General features: G+C 38.6%; 1 protein-coding gene across 4 annotated transcripts in view; it reads left to right on the top strand.

Moving 5' to 3' along the window:
• The window catches only part of LOC110450564 (MKL/myocardin-like protein 2), a 54,580-nt gene extending 36,016 nt beyond the window's left edge, over window positions 1-18,564 (top strand). The window contains exons 6-13 of one of the 4 annotated variants that reach the window (XM_021498158.1): window positions 3-167; window positions 1,814-4,499; window positions 4,761-4,896; window positions 8,404-8,512; window positions 8,790-13,352; window positions 13,429-13,444; window positions 13,577-13,681; window positions 13,864-18,564. In XM_021498158.1, coding sequence (XP_021353833.1) covers window positions 3-167; window positions 1,814-4,499; window positions 4,761-4,896; window positions 8,404-8,512; window positions 8,790-9,610 — 3,917 coding nt within the window. In that variant the 3' untranslated portion in view covers window positions 9,611-13,352; window positions 13,429-13,444; window positions 13,577-13,681; window positions 13,864-18,564. The remainder of the gene's footprint in view (window positions 1-2; window positions 168-1,813; window positions 4,500-4,760; window positions 4,897-8,403; window positions 8,513-8,789; window positions 13,353-13,428; window positions 13,445-13,576; window positions 13,682-13,863) is intronic. The other 3 variants (XM_021498161.1, XM_021498160.1, XM_021498159.1) reach the window with 3 other exon arrangements.
• The last annotated feature ends 4,021 nt before the right edge of the window (window positions 18,565-22,585 follow it).

Raw genomic sequence — 22,585 nt, 5'->3', positions numbered from 1 at the left:
AGATACAAAAATAGACCCTTCTCTGCATGAGCGACAACGTCTGTTGAAGCGTGCTCGACTTGCAGATGATCTCAATGAAAAACTCCTTCACAGGCCAGGCCCACTGGATCTTATACGAGGAAACATTCTAAAAACTGAAGATGATATGCTCACAGACGCTATCACAGGTAGCTTGCTCCCCCATTCCCCCACCCCACCCCATAAAGGTGTAGGTAGGTTATTGAGGGTTAAAGTACCGTTATAAATTGACACCATTGTCCAATAGAACAACACCTAACACATTGCTGAATGCATGTTACTTGCTGTATTGCCTTTATCCTCTCAGACTGAACACCCATGTTTTGGTATCTAATCAGTGAAACTCCTTGTTGTGTCACAGCAAATCCTGGTTTGTACAGAAATACCAGATATTTAACTGTTACAGATCTAGAGCTACACACTTCTGTTCTTTGTGCATGGCATGAATTGAGTTTAATTTTCCAAAATTCATCATATTATATTGAAACCTTTTTCAACACAGTTCAATACTTTGTAGGCATATTGTGAGACATTTTGATATCGTAAGCAGCTGTGTTATCAGAATGTTACACATTACATAACACATAGTCACAATAGTAGTACTAAACTATGGAATGAACATAAAACACCTCACCTGGTTCCAAACACTTACACCAGTGTTGTAAATCCTGTTTATAAAGGGGAGTTTACTACTTACATCAGTGATGTACCTCCTGTTTATAAAGGGGAGGTAACTACTTACACCAGTGATGTAAATCCAGTTTATAAAGGGGAGTTTACTACTTAAACCAGTGATGTAAATACTGTTTATAAAGGGGAGTTAACTCCTTCCATCAGTGATGTCCATCCTGTTTATAAAGGGGAATTTACTTCTTACACCAGTGATGTAAGTCCTGTTTATAAAGGGGAGTTAACTCCTTCCATCAGTGATGTCCATCCTGTTTATAAAGGGGAATTTACTTCTTACACCAGTGATGTAAGTCCTGTTTATAAAGGGGAGGTTACTACTTACATCAGTGATGTACCTCCTGTTTATAAAGGGGAGGTAACTACTTACATCAGTGATGTACCTCCTGTTTATAAAGGGGAGGTAACTACTTACATCAGTGATGAAAATCCTGTTTATAAAGTGGAGTTAACTACTTACATCAGTGATGTAAATCCTGTTTATAAAGGGGAGTTAACTACTTACATCAGTGTTGTACATCCTGTTTATAAAGGGGAGTTAACTACTTACACCAGTGATGTAAATCCTGTTTATAAAGGGAAGTTAACTACTTACACCAGTGATGTAAATCCTGTTTATAAAGGGGAGTTAACTACTTACACCAGTGATGTACATCCTGTTTATAAAGGGGAGTTAACTGTGACTAATTGATCAGCTATGATATATAAGAAGGCATTGACACTGTAAATGTGTGATATGTTACTCGCTCTAACTAGTTCTATTTACAATTTATTACATACAATTTACTATGGAACAGTGAAAGCTTTCATTAATCCGTTGAAGATTCAGCTTCGTACACTGATATTTATATGGCATGCTATTTGGCTATCTGATGCTAAAGTCATGTATATATAGTTCTTTCTGTAAAGCTTATTGATTATTATGCTTTCATTTATTTATTTATTTGAACACTATTTAAATAAAACTGCTTCAAAATAAAACAGTTGTAGGCATCAAAGTTTCAACACCTATGTTCTATTATTGATTTTAAATTTATCTTATTTTGATTTGATTTAAGGAAAACCGGTTTGTACTGTTATTAATTGAGAGTTCTGTGTCAATCTTCAGATGGAGTTGTGCAGTTACAAGTTCCAGACAACAAAGATCCCAACTCGTATCATTTTGTGTTTGATGATGACAGTAGTGAGGGAGCTCCGTCTCCATCCCACACCGAGGAGTCGGGGATGTCCGACATTGGGAGCCCTCCAGTGGTACCCCCAGCACCTGACCCACCACCGATTCAACTCAAAACACGTCAGACAACTATCGCAGCTCCCACGCTCACTAAGATGTCACCTCTAAATACTCAGTCCATCGCTGTTCTCAGCAATCCAATTACGACCTTCTCTGGTTCTCTTTCTTCATCTTCGTCGTCCAAGAATGGAAACTCCGGTAATGGTATAAATAAGGTCTCACGGCAAAAAAAGTCAAAACCAAAAACTTCTTCAAAGTCAAAAGTGATAAAATTTCATGAATACAAGGGACCGCCAAGTGCGTCTAAATCACAAGTGACATCACCAGTGACGGTGACAACAACTCCACAGAGTACCATAACTTCCACCCCACCCACCTCAGACACACAGTACCAGTTGATGCTTCAGCAGCAACAGATGTTCCTACAGTGGCAGTTGGAGTTCCAACAAAAAAGCCTCCCAGTTCCTGTCACCCTTCTACCACAACCAAAGTTGGAGTCAGGTACTGCCGTGTCACAAAGCATGGCAGGAAGTGTGGTCATGACCTCAGCTGTCAATAGCCCTCCCACATTTGTAAGTAGCCCAACCACAGTGGTACAGGCTCAAGGTGTGGTACCGGCCCAAGGTGTGGTACCGGCCCAAGGTGTGGTGCCAGCCCAAGGGCTGCTGCCTCCTCAGAATGTCGTACCTGCCCAAGGAATGTTGCCCACCCCGACAGTGGTGCCAGCACAAGGCCTGGTACCATCACAAGTTGCAACAACAGTAGTGTCAACATCTTTACTCCAGGGACAGCCTTCCAATGTTCCCCACACCAATACTGTGATAAAACATCAAATTCAACCCCAACCTGCTCAACTTCAAGCCATGTCGCAGCCTCCGGTTCAAAAAGTGCAACAGGTTCAAGTGCAAAGTGGACAATCTGTGGTGCAAAAACCTGTGTCACAAGTACGGACGCACACACACCCGGTATCTCAAAATCATCACTCCAAATCACAGAGCAAATCGAATCATGTTGTGCAGAAACCATTCTCTAACCTGGAGGACATGAAAGTAGCTGATCTTAAACTGGAACTAAAGAAAAGAAATTTGCCAGTGTCTGGCCCGAAGCCTCAGTTGATAGAAAGGTTAAAGCCTTATGTTGATGTGATTATTGGTGTGGCACAGGGAACCGTGAATACTAGTGTGGCAAATGATAACTCATTGTCTTTGGTGAAGAGACCCGTACCAACGATAGTCAGTGTTAAGTCAGTTCCTCTTACGCCGCTGGATGAGACTGTGTGTATGCAGTCTCCTCCCTGCTCCCCAAAGACAGAACAAGTCATTACATCTACTCCACTTTCACCAGAAATTATGGACATTGCTCAATCAGCACTTAATGCTCAGAATAAGGGCAGACCACTGACATTAAGTCAGTCATCCATTCCTATGGCAGTGGACAATTCTAGGCCTCCATCAGTAGCCCCTATGGACATAACAATGGATACAGATGCACCACTGGATATTCGCAGATACTCTCCTACAAATGTCAGTCAGACTGTCACCTCACCTGTGTCAGCAACTGTCACTTCACCCAAACCCCAATCTCAGCCCCAACTCCAAACACAGCCCCAACCCCAACCCTCGCCCCAACCCCAGCCTCAGTCAGTCAAAGCAAACTCTCCTCCTGGGGCTGCACCTCAGATCAGTAGTGAGATCCTGCTGCAACAACAGCGCCGGATAGCTCAGCTGCAAAAGGAGCTAGAAGAGTCACAGATGAGGCTGAAGCTGCAACAGATGCAACACCAACATCTGCAACAACAGCAGCGGCATTTACAACAACAGCAGACAACGCACCTCACACAACAGCCAGCCTCACCTCCTCAGCTATCCCAGCAGCCAAACTCTCCATCACAACAAGTGATACAGCAGATGGTTCAGCAACCGACCTCACCCCCTCAGTTTATGCAACCAAGCCCACAACCAACCCCTCCTCCTCAGATCCTACATGCCATGACCTCTCAACCCAACTCGCCCCCATTGATATTACAACAGCCTCTCTCACCCCCTCAGTCAATACAACAGCCTATCTCCCCTCCCCAGCTATTACAACAACCTATCTCCCCTCCCCAGCTATTACAACAGCCTATCTCCCCTCCCCAATTAATACACCAGCCCCTATCCCCACCACAGATGCTTACAACAGTGACTTTAGGCGATGGTAAGATCTCGCCTATACCTAACAGCATGGGAATGACCAAGCTGGTACAGATCCCTAGTCAGTCACTGCATTCTATGATTGGTAACCCACCCGTGCTGACAACAGCGCACGGTATCCAGCTTGCCCATCATGGCATTCCCACAGTTATGGTTGCCACTAGTGCTGCATCAGACAACAACAAACAAGGTGTCAAACCAAACCTCACAGATTTCTTTAAAACACAGGCCCTGCATCAGAGTCTCAACATAGTCAAACCTGGGAATCCTAGTTCTGGTGCCATGTTCAAACAGCCAACTTTTCTTGTGACCTCTGGTGCCAAGACAATAACATTGACTGCTCCACTCAACGGACTGGCCACCACTAGGTATGCTGTGAATGAAAGAGATGTAATATTTATCTCCATGTATTACTTCAGTGTGTCAGAATAAACTTTATTTGCTATTTAAAATGATAATCAGTTTGCTACGGGCATGGAGAAGATGCATAAAACAAATTACTTATAAGACTTAGTACCTAGAGCTTGAGGTAAAAACATGTTACCATGAAATTGTTCTTTTGAGATGAAATTTATGCATAATCTATTTGTATAAATTGAAATTTAACATAACTACCTTGCATGTTACAGAACGACCTCTCTACCATCTTCTCCTGTTGAGGGCAAAATGTCATTGGGGAGGACAATGTCCAATCCATTCTTTGTGCCACAGAAGGAACCTCCAAAGTATGATGATGCTATGAGGAGTAAACACCACTCACATCAGGTAAGGCTTGGGACAGGGGTCACAACAGGTAAGGCATGGGACAGGGGTCACAACAGGTAAGGCTTGGGACAGGGGTCACAACAGGTAAGGTTTGGGACAGGGGTCAAAACAGGTAAGGGGTCACAACAGGTAAGGCTTGGGACAGGGGTCACAACAGGTAAGGCTTGGGACAGGGGTCACAACAGGTAAGGCTTGGGACAGGGGTCACAACAGGTAAGGCTTGGGACAGGGGTCACAACAGGTAAGGCTTGGGACAGGGGTCACAACAGGTAAGGCTTGGGACAGGGGTCACAACAGGTAAGGCTTGGGACAGGGGTCACAACAGGTAAGGCTTGGGACAGGGGTCACAACAGGTAAGGCTTGGGACAGGGGTCACAACAGGTAAGGCTTGGGACAGGGGTCACAACAGGTAAGGCTTGGGACAGGGGTCACAACAGGTAAGGCTTGGGACAGGGGTCACAACAGGTAAGGCTTGGGACAGGGGTCACAACAGGTAAGGCTTGGGACAGGGGTCACAACAGGTAAGGCTTGGGACAGGGGTCACAACAGGTAAGGCTTGGGACAGGGGTCACAACAGGTAAGGCTTGGGACAGGGGTCACAACAGGTAAAGTTCCTGTGTTACAATATATAGGTTGATATTGAGGATAAAGTTTTATATGAGTACATGTGAGGTATTCCATGCTGCCCCTGACGTAGAGAAAGTGCACATAGATTTTTGTAAGCGCTTACTTAATGTTAGAAGGTGTACTCCAAACAATATGTTGTACTCTGAACTTGGTAGATTACCACTTTGTATAATACGGAAAATGAGAATAATTAAGTATTGGTTGAAATTACTTGAAACAGATAACTGTATTTTGAAAGCCTTGTATAATGATATGTTGTCTGAAGTAAATACAAAGGCCAACTGGCTTAGTAATGTGAAATCAATGTTAATGTCTCTAGGTTTTGGATATGTTTGGTATGATCAGAAAGTTGTATGTAAGAATCAATTTATATTGGACGTTAAACTACGTCTACGTGATGTTTTTATACAAAATATGAACAATTTTTTTGAAAACTCTACGAAATGTTTTTTATATAGATGTCTGCCCGAGGTTAATTGTCTTCAGTATTATCTTTGTAAATCTTTTCCTGAATCTTGTATTTTAACCATTGCGAAATTTAGATTATCTTCACACGACCTTCGTATAGAAAGGGGCAGATATGAGAGAATACCTCGTAATGAAAGACTTTGTTTAAAGTGTAATTTAGGCGATATAGAGGACGAATTGCATTTTATTCTTGTTTGTCCATTTTACAACGAAGTAAGAACACAATACATTGACAGATATTACAGAATTAGACCGTCTATGTTTAAATTAATTAATTTACTTTCTGTTAGAAGTAAGAGGAAATTGAATAATCTTTCCAAATTTTTAATTTCTGCTTCACAACTGAGATCAAATGAATAATTACATATATTGTCCATCCTCCATAATATGTCTGTATTGCTGTGTATCACTCACTCAATTTTGTAAAATGTATTGTAATGTTTATGCTGATTAGCCGAAAGGCTAAAGGCCAATAAACTAAACTAAACTAAACTAAACATATGCATAGATGTTATGTACCCAAGTTTGGTAGATTACGACTTACTCATATTATATTGGGCTAACAGGGTTGTAAATAGGGTAGACATGCTATATTGTGTGTAGTGAACAGAGCGAGCTGTAGCCAGGTACCCACACACCGATATGAGTGGAGAGAAGTATGGTAAAGCCCAAACACAGTATGTTAACCCCCAAAAATTAGGTACGAAGCTGGCGAGTATGCATGGTTAGCTGAGGACTGGCAAGCTACCCCAACCACCTAGCATACATATTTAGCTGGCAAGTATGGTAGCCAGAGAAAGATGTACATTAGCCAGATAGGACCATGATAGAACTGGTATAAAAAATAGCAGGAACTATTGTAGGAGGTTTAAAAACATTATCTGACAATGCTCATGTAAGAACAAGGTGCCTCATCTCACAGAATTCTTGTGCTATACCTGCCATCTCAGGGACATTGTAAGATCTGGGTAGCTTTCTGTAGGCACTTGTATACGCAGCCCAGCACTCCGATACATATCTTTAAACACAACGCTTTCTAGAAACCAATATTGAAAAAACTTAAAACATGATAAAACCTTTTCTCTATCTGTCAGACATATTTTTGGAAGGATTCCAGTTGGTTGAGGCTTGCAAACCTTCATAACATGCATTGTATAGAATCTATCTATGCAGAAAGTAAGTGTATATTTGACAGGTTAATTATGGTAAGGAACAGGTGCCCTTGAGATTTTCAATGTTTTTCTGTAACGTTATAAAACCAGACATCAATGTTTTGTTTTTTACTGATTGTCATTTTATGTGTCATGCATGTAACACTCCTGTGAATAATAGCTCTCTGTCGACAAGTGTGCTCACAGGTAGCTATGTACAACATCTTGTGTAATGGCTGTGACAGGGGCGTTTAGCAGCACGATACACGTGGTGTGGACTAGATTCTTACTCTATGTTTCATCAATAAGTGGATACCATTAATGATGCTTGGGTTTATAGAGAACGTCTAGCCAGCACATTATATTAATGAAGGCTAGCTATTTATACAACATTACCTATAATTTGAAGGTAGAGCAAACGCAAATGTGCAGATACTTTTCTTTAATAGATCAATGAGCTACCTTTGAAATAATGCAGCACATTTCCTGTATTGTTGTGATCTCTAACAAAGACGGCTTTCTTAGACAATGTAATGCAATGTTGTGCAAATGGCTGTTTATATCTCAGTGGATTTTGGTGTTGACTTCCTAAAAATCAAAACTACATAGAAAATATTATCTTGTTATTGTTAGATACCCATAAAATTCTATGTGTTCTAGCTTTCATTAGCTGTATATAAGGAAAATGCTAGCAGTTATCAAATTTAAACTTTTCCACTGTACGCTCTCTGCTGCCTGTCTGGTGGCAGTGACAATTACAATTGTATCTTTGATGGCTCCTATAATTCACTTGGTAAGAGTTAAAATTAGATTAATTTGTAGTTTCTAATTAATCAATATTCACAAAGAAAGAGGGTAGTTTCATAAGTTGTTCCCATGCCAACCAAGGTTTGTCATGTGAGATAGAAAAGTCAGTTAAAATTGAGTTTGTTTTGCAGATGGTAGTTAAACTATCTTACAGCTCGGTCAGAAATGCAGATCAAATTGAGTATCAAACTTTACAGTAAACCCAAATTTTTCCAGTTTTATGTAATAAACTTCAGTGTATGTTTCCTGCACTCAGCTTTTGAAAGACAATAACAAGGATCTCTTACATATTTTACAAAGACAATGTCGCTTAGAAATAAAACCAAAATCAATCTTGGTATGTCTCAATCTCAGCTGCCATAAAGACATTTCCTGGCATCTTATTGAAGCAAATGAAAAGTTCATTGTAGTTGTAATTAATTTTAACTCACTATCATACTGTTGTTGATTTCAGGGGTCTGGAGTTGTAGCGACAGAGCTCAGTAATGGTACAGTACCCAACAAAATTCCAGTGAAAAGTCAGGCCATGGACGATGTTCTGGAGATACTCATCAGGACTGGTGGTAGGTTTTTCATCACATGATTTAATTCATATAATTTCATGTTTTAAGAAAAAAAGTAATTACTTATCAGTCTTTTTCTTGTTATTCATGTTTTTAAACTTTCAAACCTTTTACATATTTAACTACATATGTACCATGAATTTAAAAAACTCAAATTGCCTGTGATGAATACTCACTATTTTTCTCTATAACTTTAAGAAGAGAAAACCTTAATCACATGTTAGAAAGCTTAATTCAACCTATATCTTAATACAATTTTTTTTCCATTTTTGAACAGAATTGCCACCAAGTGCTGCACAGGAGCCTCCTCCAACCCCAAAGACAACTGTACAGACGGCAACCATACCTACCAATGTGTTGCCAGCCAGTGTCGCCATGACAACCGCCACCGCCACCACTACCACCATGTCATACTCAGTAACCAGTCCAGAACAGTATACAGGGTTCTCCTCTACATTTACAGCAACATCTTCATTAGACTCTGCAGGAGATGACATCTCGGTGCTGCTCAATAGTCCACAGCAAGTGTCGTCTCTGTGTGTGAAACAGGAGAGTTTGACTCCACCCCCTTTAATGGTGAGCAACGTGATGTCACCAGACACAAGCACTCACGATCTACTGGATATTAATGACTATATGTTGAACCAAGATTTGAACTCGATGGATTGGACATCTGACCAAGCATTCACTCTAGACTTGAATGACACAACTTCAATGCAAATGCAGACAGACCAAGAAATGAAGTGTGATGGAGTCAATGATTTTTTAAATGTGCCATTGTTACAGGGCGGCAATAAAGGGGCACCCCACGGGTCTGAACCTGATCTCACGGGGCTGGGACTGACAGACGCAGACAACTGTGCTAACGTCCAGATGGATGTGTCTGACTGGCTGGATGTGATCATGCCCAGTACGGGACTGACCCCTCTCAGTGCTAACCCACCAGTGTCATTCCCCTCTGACCCCATCCTCACCCCCAAAACACAGCAGGAGGTGTTAGAATTGTTCAACTTTGATGATACAGACTTTAACACTCCAACAGATCTACACAGTGGTATCAACTGGGAAAAACTAACAGAAACAACAGGCTCTAGTTAGTAAGGAGACTCGGGACCTGCTCTAAATATTCAGGAGTGTCCGGGCTGGCTTTAGATAATAATTTGTGTCAAGAGCTGGCTCTAGATAGTAAGTACTGCCAAGATGGGATGTCTGGGGCTGGCAGGAGGTGAGGAATGTTGGAGCCAGCTCTAGATAGAAAGTTATGTCAGGGCTCCAGATATTGAGGAGAGTCTGCGACTGGACAAAATTCTACATGTTTATGTTATATGAAGCTCATATTGAAACAAAATTTCAACAATGAAATTTGAACAAGTTTTGAATGTGGTGCTTATAGCAAGTTTGGACCAAGACATTCAAGTGAGACAGGTGCAGAAATACATTTTTTAATCTTTTATATTGGAAAGGACAAGATGGGGAAAGATGTGTAACTTATAAATTGAAAACAAAGTGAGAAAAAAAACACTGCTTATAATCACAATATGGATTGATCAGTATTTTTCAAACATGTACAGATGTGTGAAAAAAGAACCCTTTTGATATACATACAAGTGGGACATTATGAGTATTATAAGCATTTTTTTTAAACCATGAAAAAAAAAAAAATTGCATATTGATAACTTAGCTATTTGCAGTGCTGGTATTGGTTTGTTGTCAGTGATATTGTATACTTTTTAAATTGCATCGTTTCCTGTTTTTGTGATTTAGATAATTTTGTGAGAAGAGACTTGTAGACTATACACTGTATATGTTCACCACTACTAGTAGCACTAACACCAAAACTTTCTGGTTGAATGTGTCCCCCATGTTAAAATTTTCTTCTCATTTATCATCAGCCTGGAAGTCGCAGAGGCTCTGTCATGTGTTGTGGGTCCATTCATATCGGAATGTTTAATTTGCATTGATTGTCTTCTCTGTGACTGAGCCACTGCGACTAGCAGATTCTTCAGAAAAACATGTGTATGTATTTGTTTTAATTTTTTGTTTCATTTTTCAACTCATTGCTGTGTTCGAATGCATTCCATCCCAAGAGAAAACATTTTCCTTATTTCTCCTAAATTAAATTATTTATTAATAACAAATCCTTATTTATTATTTAATTAAATCTTATCCGCAAAGTGGAGCTACCAGATGAGTATGTAATATTGGGGACCATTTTTCATGCCAACATGAACCAAGCAGTGTAAGCTTTTATTTCCTGGAGCCGACCTAGTTACCATGGCAGCCATTTTGATGAAAGCTATCACAAACATACCATCTCGTATCAGTAGCATACATGCCAGACATCATTAAATAGTCTCTTACTGTGCTTTTTATTAAAAAAAGTTTTAATAAAAAAATTGTTCATTGCCCTCTTTAAAATGATTTTCAAACAAATATATATTTATTTGAAGAAGTAATTTTAATTACAAAATGGCTGCCATATTACCAAGTGTGATTGGCTGCGACCAGACATGTCAAGGGCACAGTATCCAAGACCATATTTACATGAGAATTGCATGCATATGTATTTTTTATAAGTAGGAGAATGTGTAAACATTCATGCCTGGTTGAGATTTAGGATAGCTACTTCTGTTGGTGAGAGTGCGAATGATCTACGTTGTATTTATGTAGGCTCAGTGAATGAAACTATTAGGTTGACGAATCTCAAATAAAATTCATAGGTAAGCACTAGGTCTTAAGATTTTTCTCATACATTCCCCATTCCCTGGTACTGCCACTTTGCATCCATTACCATGGCAATTGTAACCACCTGCCAATCACAGGGCACATCATCACTTGTCTTAACTACACTCCAGGCAGGCTTCTTGCTCCACACAAATTTCACTGTGGCATAATTCTTCAGAGTAATTTTCATTTTACAATTCTAGAATAAGTATAAGTGTTGGAGATCAATGTTGAATAAGTATTTTATAAGTATAGGTATCATTATGTGTACCAGAGATGAATTTAGGTAATGTTTAAAGCTGAGTTTTGCTTGTTGCCCATCATATGTTGGTAATCTAGGCCCAACACCACACAATTGACTGACTCACTTATGAATTTCTCTTCAGTTCACTTTTTGAAGGACACTTTTTGGTGATCCCATTGCTAAAATATATACATGTATGTTTGATTAATGGAAACTATTTTTTTTTTTTTTTTTTTTTACATATATCACTATTTTTTTTCTTATTACAATATGAATGATAAAGTAAGACAGGTTGAACATTTCACACCCTGTGGTACAAACTGTATCGCCAGTACGGCGCTTCCATGATTTTCAAAGCCTAGGTGCGAGAGGTGTGTCAGTGGAGTGGTGTGGTGTTCGATTCTTAATAGTTACGAGGTACACAATTCTGCTGACCATATCAGCACATTCATTGAACAATCACACAGCACTTTTTAATATGTTTCCTTTTAATATAGGAAACTTTTACAGATTTCCTTGTAACAATAAACTTATGTATTAAAAATTTACCGTCTTTCCTTCCGAGATATCCAATTTGACGGTGAAGGTTTATTTTACCAAGTTGACAGCTGATATTATAGTGTTAGAAATAGAATTAGGTAACAAACATCAGTAAACTTTGATTGTGAATTAATTTGATTACATCTTGTTGTTCACATCACCAATACAATTTTACAGTTTTATGTTCGTATGAAATTGGGGCATTTGAGATTTTAAAGATAAATTTTTCGTTTGAAATCCAAAGATGATTGTGTATGTGTTATATATAGTTACTACTTGTGTAATATAGGTGTTTACTACATGGTATATACTCCTAGGCACGTACCCCTTTATATGTAATACAGGTTATTGTATATACTTGCTACATCACAGCCAGGTGATCATAGAACAAATAACAGTTCTTCAGTGAAGATCATGATGGTTTTCTTAGAGTCAGTCAGTTTGGTATAAAGTCAGTCAGTTCCAAGCTACAAAATGAGATTTGTTTGGTCTTTTTGATGGTCCATAGGTTTATTTTTGACCTTATGTCCTAAGATGATGTTTTTCTGTAAATTAGAAGGCTCTGAAGATTGTTTTCGCCCTACAAAAGATCCAGAGGTGGGGGTTTTAAAGTGGGTTTTTTTACCTTTGAAAGATCCTATGGATTATTTGGAACTAACAAGGTTTGTTTTGGACATTTAAAAAGCTCTGAAGTTTCTGTGAAGGTTCTGAGATTTCGTTTAGATCTTAAGTAGACCCTGAAATTTCTTTTAGTCTCTTACCAGGCTCTGAGGTCTGTTTTGGACTCTTTACCAGGCTCTGAGACTTATTTTAGACACTTTAAAGGCTCTAGACTTATTTTTGACACTTTGAAGGCTCTGAGGTTGTTTTTTTTTACCTGTAGACAGCTCTGATGTTTGTTTTGGATCTTAAGAAAGCTCAGACTTTAATTATGGAACTTCAAAAGGCTGAGATTTATTCTGGACACTGGACTTTTAGAAGGCTCAGATGTTTTTTATAGACCTAACGAATCCTTCAAGGTACATGTTGAAGTAATTTTATCTACTGTAAAATCTTTTTCTTTCACATGTTAGCGGGTGTTCACATGTTAGCAGTGTTTACATGTTAGCAGGTGTTCACATGTTAGCAGTGTTCACATGTTAGCAGGTGTTCACATGTTATCAGTGTTCACATGTTAGCTGGTGTTCACATGTTAGCAGTGTTCACATGCTAGCAGGTGTTTACATGTTAGCAGTGTTCACATGTTAGCAGGTATTCACATGTTAGCAGGTGTTCACATGTTCACATGTTAGCAGGTAATTACATGTTAGCAGTGTTCACATGTTAGCAGGTGTTCACATGTTCACATATTAGCAGGTGTTTACATGTTAGCAGTGTTCACAGGTTAACATGTTAGCAGTGTTCACAGGTTCACATGTTAGCAGGTGTCTACATGTTAGCAGTGTTCACATGTTAGCAGGTATTCACATGTTAGCAGGTGTTAACATGTTCACATGTTAGCAGGTAATTACATGTTAGCAGTGTTCACATGTTAGCAGGTTTTTAAATGTTAGCAGGTGTTCACATGTTAGCAGGTGTTTACATGTTAGCAGGTGTTCACATGTTCACATGTTAGCAGGCGTTTACATGTTAGCAGTGTTCACAGGTTCACATGTTAGCAGGTGTTTCCATGTTAGCAGTGTTCACATGTTAGCAGGTGTTTACATGTTAGCTGTGTTCACAGGTTCACATGTTAGCAGGTGTTTACATGTTAGCAGGGGTCACAGGGTCACATGTTAGCAGGTGTTTACATGTTAGCAGGGGTCACAGGGTCACATGTTAGCAGGTGTTTACATGTTAGCAGGGTTCACAGGTTCACATGTTAGCAGTGTTCACAGGTTCACATGTTAGCAGGTGTTCACATGGTCACATGTTAGCAGGTGAAATAAAAGAAAATTTAGCTGGTTAAGTTTATTGTTAACACCATTTTATCAATACCTACTAAAGGGAATTTTAAACCAAGTGAATTTATGTTTTAAAGTTTGAAAAGAAAGCTTTTCTACTAGTAACTATGAGACACACGGAGTTCCATACAGGTGTTAGCTACAGTGCTTTAGACACTGTGATCAGCTAGCCTTGTATCAAATTTGTTAGCCATTCACATGAGTTTAAATATGCAAAATATTTGACTCCCTTTATTTAAAATTACTTGATTTTTTTTACTCTTAAGTGGAGATTATTGTCTTTCAAAATTGCGTGATATTTGGATATTTTTGTAAAATAGTTGGAGAAATTGATAGTACTCACTGAAACACCAAAGAAACCAATACTAGATTGTAATAGTATGAGGATAGAGGATTCTTGCCAATTTTTGTTAGTGATTGGAAAACAATGATGTTCATCTGTTTCTTGTTAAAAAAAACATAGGTTTGTAAAGGAGTGAAATAGTTAAATTTTGTGTATAAATGTACAAAGTAGTTAATTGAGTTAAATGAATCTAAAAATGCACAGTGATGCTTTTTCTTGACTTACCTTTACCTGTAAATCTATGACCTTCCTCGCTATGTGTATAACTACTTCTGTGTAATCTCAAAGCTAGGCATCTTTATGCTAATGTAGCGTCCAGCAAAATCTTCTATATTGCATGTTTTATGAGGATTAAATAATCTTACTCAGGGAGGCTGTTTAAATGAATTTGATGTACAGTATCCACTTTATTTAAAAAAAATATATAGTGAAGACTCTAAACGAATGTTAGATTTTAAAGATGGTAAAAGTAAGAAAATAATTTTGAAATAAGTTTGGGTAAGGGAAAATTAAGGTTAATTATTTATCAAGTACTATGTTAGCAGGTAGATATATGCACATGTAAACACTGGAATAATGTTGCATAACGGCTGGAGATGTTGATTAAAACTCTGGTTAAGGTTTTATCTGGCCTGTAACCTGTGATGTCCATTGTTTATACCCTGTATCAATACTGGGGTAGCAGGAAGGTCATATACTCTTATATCTAGTCACACTGACCAAATCCTATGTTTTCTTTTTAAGTGACCACTGGTCAACTCTGCTCTGTTTGCTCACATATTGTTAAGAGGATGTGACCATTTAGCTGTTTTTACAATATGTTGTATGTGCCTTATAAGCATCTGTTGCATTGGACATATCTGTTGTAGTTTGTGATTTCGTTATTTTGTTCATTGATTTCATTGTTAATTAAATATGTACCTTTTTGAGAAAGCAAACGAGCTGAAATGTATGAAATTCCCTGAAGGACAAACAATGTTTTTCTTTCTATATATGTTTTCATTTTTCGTCACTTCACTAATGACTTGCTGATTACCACAACCCAGCCATATATGTACATGTATTTAACAAGTGCATATCACTTGTGTAGATATAATGACACAAACATAAACAGCTTGTAACATATAAACTAGGAGCTCAATATTGGCTTGGCCTTGGTTTCTCGATCAGGTACATACACATTTATGAAATATGTCACATGTCTGTCATGTGACCGTGAGAGTATAGTGATTACAGAAGTATTTATTGTTTACGTTTTTCTCTCCATATATTTGTGGTCATATCATTGGTACTTGATTGGTTTGTACTACGTCACAGACATTTCTATTCCCCCATGTGCATGCACTGTGTCTTATATATAAGCTGTATGGTTGAATATATTTTCTTATGAAAAGTAATATATTATTTGAGACAATGATTGTGGTAGAAGTAGATGTATATTGTTGTGTAATCCTATGTTACACACAGTTCTATATAAAACCACCAAATCATACAAATTTGCAGTGTGCTTCAGCTATTTCTTGCTGTTTTTCTCCCCCCTATATTACGACCCTTTACCTGTGTGAGCCAACATACTCCGTTTGGTTAGTCTGTCTGATAGTGCTGGGCAGTACTCGTTTATAAAATCTCTCTTATAACATTAATTAAGAGTATATATATATATAACTGTTGAATCCTAAAAACACCCTATACATGAGACATATATACTTAACAGAATGTGATAACAGGCTTATAAAATTCTATTGCCCTCATACCATGTTTGTGCAAATATTTATTTTTTTCCTACATGGCTAAACAGTTACTGTTCAGGATAAAAAAGGTACAGTTTGTTCTAATGTGCTATACCTACCCTGTATAGCTAATGTGCTATACCTACCCTGTATAGCTCATGTGCTATACCTACCCCGTGTAGCTAATGTGCTATACCTACCCTGTATAGCTCATGTGCTATACCTACCCCGTGTAGCTAATGTGCTATACCTACCCTGTATAGCTCATGTGCTATACCTACCCCGTGTAGCTAATGTGCTATACCTACCCTGTATAGCTCATGTGCTATACCTACCCCGTGTAGCTCATGTGCTATACCTACCCTGTATAGCTAGTGTGCTATACCTACCCTGTATAGCTAGTGTGCTATACCTACCCTGTATAGCTAATGTGCTATACCTACCCCGTGTAGCTAATATGCTATACCTACCCTGTATAGCTCATGTGCTATACTTACCCCGTGAAGCTAATGTGCTATACCTACCCTGTATAGCTCATGCGGTATACCTACCCGTGTAGCTAATGTGCTATACCTACCCTGTATAACTCATGTGCTATTATACCTACCCCGTGTAGCTAATGGCTACTATATAATACATCTCTTAATATAATTATCTGGCAATGCTGGAATCGCCCACAGTCACATACGTTTTTTTTATTTTATCTGATTTTTCCTAATCTCTAGAACAACTTCAATTACTTGTTTGTTTCCCTTTTAAAGTCAAATACATTCTGTAATGAAGACAAATTTTTGAGTCTTAAATTTGTTCATTTATCCTGATTCTATTTAGAAAGAACAAGTTCTATTTTGATCATTAGCTGTCCTTAAAATTACCAATACATGGTAGGGAAATAAACTGATCATAGGACACCATGTATGCTAGGTTAGGTTTTCACACACATAGACTGGTGGGGAGGAGGGAATCCCTTACTCAGTCTGGGCCCCTCACTTGTACAATATTATGTGTCATATGACATTCCACAAATCATTTATCTACTTTTTCATTTCAGAAAATCATTTCTATATAGACTAACCTGTGTTCTAACAGAATATCCTTGGCTGTAACCTCTTACAGTTCTGTTTGTAAAACAATCTTGCTTCCTGATTGTTAATAAATATTACTTTTAGATACAGAAATACAAATGTCTCAAGACTTTTCTGTATCATTATTTTTCTGCTTTTTGTCAATAACATGTGCCAAATGTTACTGTTACACTGTTTTGTATGTTAATATCAAGAACATTGAACACATGTTTGAGATTACTGCTATGGATAGTTGCTGATAGGGAGATATAAGCAGCATATCTTAAAGGCATTGTTTCTGGGCCTGCTTTTTAACTGATACATAAGCAACTTTAATATCAGAGAAAAAATCATCTTTTAAATCTTTTTCTGAATCAGATTTATAAATGATGATGATTAGGAAAGGTTATTTCCCTTTCAAGTGAAATCTTTAAGGTAGCATTTGTAGATACATGTAGTAGATAGAATTAAAATACAGTTGACTGAATTACAAACCACCTATATAATGATGTTCAGGTATCTCACCAAGGAAATAGGCTGTATGTTACACGATCAATGCACATCAAATTCTGAACATAATGTATACATCAGGTAATCACAGTATTAGTATAAGTCTGTATTTACTGTGTATGAACCAGACATTGTTGGTATCGTTTACTCTGGCCGTACCAGTTATTATTGATATACTAGACATTACTAGAAAATGTTGATTGCTGTATATCTTAGACAGGTGTGATGTTAGGAAATGGATAGCTGTTATTTGTTATAATTATTTGAAAGTAAGGGTTTAGGGTGTGATGTGCATTTATTGGAAATATACAGAACAGTTCTAGTTTGAGAACCATACATCGGGGTCTACTATACTAAACATTAAACAGGTCTAATGTTATGATCGCATTTGGAGTATAAAGGTAAACCTATGAATTAATATCACCTACATATGAAATCACTGTGAGACCATGTACAGTATAAGTAGTCAACCGTTTCATGTACATGCTGATTAGTTATGACACAATGATTTATGATTCCAGTGTTTGATATGGTATTGTGTTGTCTCTTGATGATCATCTCACAACAATGTAACACCTATTTGTACACTCAGTGATGCTGTCCTACAACATATCAGTCATTTCTTTATGCATAATACGATTATCACGTTTCATTTTAACAGCAGGTAGGGAACATATGGAATCTCGCCTCACAGCTGAAATATCAAACACAAATTCATGTATTTTTACTCCAAAAATTAATATAGATATCAAATTTTATCATTTTTTCTTGTAACCCGACCAATACTGTATCCCAGCCACTTTATGCCCCAGGCTTGGCCCTCTGCTGCCCTAGTCTGTGTGGCCTACAGCCCCAGCAGGTCTTCTGTATATATACATTGACAGCTCTGTACATGCTTGATACCACATGGATCATTAGACCCAACTAATAAAGGAGAGCTTGATGTTACTCTTATTTCTTGTTTCTTTGTTGTTTATTGGTTATCACTGGTATGATGAATCTCCCCTGGATCAATACAGTGGAATCTTGAGAGTACAGAAACTCTCCATTTAAACTCATGCATGGAAGCTGATTTCAGCCCAAAGGCATCATCAGCAATGCTGGGTCCACCATAGCTGTTTCTATAAAAAAAACATTCCTAAACTTCAATATGTATACAATTTTTACCATTAATTGTAATTATGTGGTTCCACTGTATAGGACAACACTAGGAAAGAGAAAACAGTTTGAAACATGACCATGTGAAAACGATAGTGGGGGTTTCTCCAATCCTGGGGTGCCTTGGTTATCAAATATGTTGATCATTGGCAAATCTACTGTCTAATTGTTACCTAGGGTGTTAACTAACCTACCCCAAAGGACAGTGAGTTTATGCCGTGCAGCAGCGTCTATCATCTATCTGTTCGTTTTCAGCTTTCCTTTAAAATGCTACTATTCCAAAACGGCTGAAGGAAATTTAAGTTAATACGTTTTGCCAAGGGGATTCAACATTGTATAAACGGAGGATGTGGCACCCGGAGAAAGAAGGCAGGGACCAGTAGGAGAGATATAAGTACAATGTAAATCTTTCAAAATCCTACCCATTGCAAACTGGTAAATGGATTTTTACTTGAGTCGGTCTTGAACAATCCTTTGACCATGGGAGCAGATAGGCGGGACTCTGCTATGGAAATATATCGTGACTTTTGTTGTTCTGTTATTTAGTTCTGACCTATTATATACCATATGCTGATCTTGTATTACATACATGTACATGTGTGACACCTGAGTTAAATATATGAAACACTGTTTTTCTCAAAAAATGCATTGAAAGCATGGCTCCTTCTTGCCTCCGCGGCAATTGTGTTGGCTTCCGGTTTAACTTCGGTACCGGTCGACCATGGCCACCCAGTAAAGGTGTATACTGAAGAGATGGAGAGATCCCTACACAATGCTACACTGTTGTGTTCCTGGTAATATTTACACGGTTTCAATGATCAACGACTCAAAGTGATGGATTCATTGCTATTATGTAAAAGCGTTCCAACTGGAACCGTATTTTAACAACTACATGTAACAACGTCATCATGATTAAATACACAACTGTGTGATGGTATTAGATAATTGTAGAGGTAGTTGGACTAGAGAAAGCTCCCCACAGCTTTGTGCAAGTTTCTAGGAAGGTACAAGTACTCTTTGTTTGCAAGGTCAAGGTCGCAGTGTTGATTCATTAGTGGCTGACGCTTACAATTATGGAGGAGCGGTCTGAATTGTCGGAAAGAATGTCCTAGATGCTATCTACCACTGTGTAAAACGTCTCGGAGTTTTTACGTCTGTAATTGTCAGCTAATAATGGTACAGCGCTGAAATGTAACCGAGGGAAATATCCACCTCACCGATGGAGAGAGAACATCCCCCATCACAAAGGCGATAATACTTGATAGTGGTTGTAGTTTTCTGTTTAATAAATGGTGTAAATAATCGTCCTACAGGCGTTATGGTAAAATCACCTCCAAAAACCTATTGAACTTAGTGCACTAAACGTAAAAGCTCATGCACCGGTCCATGTGGGTCTATCTGGCATTGTCGATAAGATCTACACGTCGGCATAATGTTACGTGAGAAACGATGTATGTATTCCAGCGTCTTTTTGTCCAATCTTTGGGAGAACGTTTTTTATAAGTTTGTCTATTTGTCAATTCAGGAAGATGCATTGTTTTTAACCAAAAGTTGAAAAAACAAGCAAATTCGTGGAATTTGTATCCCCCGCTTGCAGGAAAATATTGTAGGTTAACATTATTGAGGTTAGGTTTAAACATGCAAGTATCGCGCTGTTGAGACATAATGTATATCTTGAAACTTGAAGAGAAAAAAAGCCCTATACCTCATTGATTATCCGTAAATATGCACAAATCACATTGGTAGGCAAACTTAGCACGAGACGGATGTGCTTACGGAATTTGGTTGAAACATCTGAACAATATCTACAGCATTTATCACACGAAAACCAAAGAGTGCCCGATAAAGGGTGGAAAGACAGAGAAACACAAAAATAGTTATCAAGTTTGAAGGAATTTGGCTAATATTTGCTAGAGTTGTAAAACGGAAACTGCAAATAATGACGTTTTCGTTAATCAAGGGGCCATTACTCTGCCAAATGCAGTCCGATTAAAGTGGTTGTCAAATTTGGCCGAGCCCTTAATGCATTGAACCCTGTTACTAAGTTTGGGGACATTCGCATAATATTTGCGAGAGTTAATGAACAGAAACGGCAGATAATGACGTTTTTCATTATTCAAGAGGTCATAACTCCGCCAAGTGGGGTCCGCTGAAAGTGGTCATCGAAATTGGACGAGCCCTTAAGGCATTTAACCCTGTGACCAAGTTTGAAGAAAATCGGTTAACATTTGTTGTAGTTATTGCACGGAAATGACGCGTGACAGACAGACAGACAGACAAACCCAACTTAATATCCCCCGTTTCGGTGATAGTGGGGGATAAAAAGTAAAAACAATGTATCTGACTAAATGTACGATTTCCTCTCTGCCAGGAGGACGACCATAGAATCTTAGCAACACAGTCGGTTGTAGGATAGGTAGGATCGATCCTAGCAACACAGTCGGTTGTAGGATAGGTAGGATCGATCCAAGCAACACAGTCGGTTGTAGGATAGGTAGGATCGACCCTAGCAACACAGTCGGTTGTAGGATAGGTAGGACCGATCCTAGCAACACAGTCGGTTATAGGATAGGTAGGATCGATCCCAGCAACACAGTCGGTTGTAGGATATGTAGAATCGATCCTAACAACACAGTCGGTTGTAGGATAGGTGGAATAGATTCCAGCAACACAGTCGGTTGTAGGATAGGTAGGATCGATCCTAGCAACACAGTCGGTTGTAGGATTTTATATCCAAGTGTATAATGACCTCAACACCAAATAGTGGTGGATTGACGTTCGTTTGGAGGTAACGAGAATCACACCTATTCCAGCCGTATAGTGAGCCTGACTGAGCCTGGCCTTCAAAGATCAGAAGAAACAAGGATTTATACAAAAGGTCGATGACTCTTGATAACAGGAAGAACATCACACTACATTTATCACCATCCAGTAACACCATCAGTCCGCCCGAAGAATCCCAACAAGGCAGGGGGGGATTTAGCTGCTGAAATCAAATCAGTCCTTACCACAGAAGTCCCGGGACACGTGGATTCATGTCGACATCGGAAGCTTCTACGATGCATATGTTTACTGATGCTAGACGAACAGATTCTGGAGCAAGTGTATTTTGGAGAACATCGGTTGTACCGCATTGACAATCGGTAAGAGCAGAGTTAAAGCAACAACATAACTGAAACTAGAACTTGTGGTTCGGGAGAATAACTTGCCGAACTGATCATGGGTAGCGTAAACATCCGTTACGTTGTGTGGTGGCCAAATACTCAGTTGAATTTCGTAGATAAACTTAAACAGTTCGTAGCAAAACGAGTAAATGAGATCACGGATGACCTTTGAGATATTGCACAATGGAAAGTAATCGCGCTAATTATTTGACATGCAGTATTCATGCAAAGCAATTACCGGGAAGCACGTGCTCTTTGGTGGAGTGGACCCGTACGAATCTGTGATCAGATGGCCTGTTTGACAAAGAGATACCCATTATAATATATTTGCTTTCAGTAATGATGAGTAAGGAGAGAATCAAATGATGCTGATGACAACTTACCTGTGCTTCAGAGAACTTTTACCGAGGGGTCAACATTGGATCGGATATTATGTATTTTTAGAAAAGACAGCTCCCTTCAGACAAATGAAATTCGAATTGCAAAACGCACGTGATTGACTCGAAGTATTCGTATTTGTTACAAAGCATCACGTGACCTCACTTTTGGTATTGGACACACTCGCCCCAGATAAGTTGAGTTCGATTTGCGTTTGAGATGAAGAATGACTCGACTGTTCTATTACACTTTCGTTAATTGACCTTTCTTAGATA

This window comes from Mizuhopecten yessoensis, unplaced genomic scaffold (assembly GCF_002113885.1).
Source record: "Mizuhopecten yessoensis strain PY_sf001 unplaced genomic scaffold, ASM211388v2 scaffold5325, whole genome shotgun sequence".
NCBI classification, from domain to species: Eukaryota; Metazoa; Mollusca; class Bivalvia; order Pectinida; family Pectinidae; genus Mizuhopecten; species Mizuhopecten yessoensis.
The sequence above is the reverse complement of the archived record's forward strand: the minus strand, read 5'-3'. Positions and strand labels throughout refer to the sequence as shown.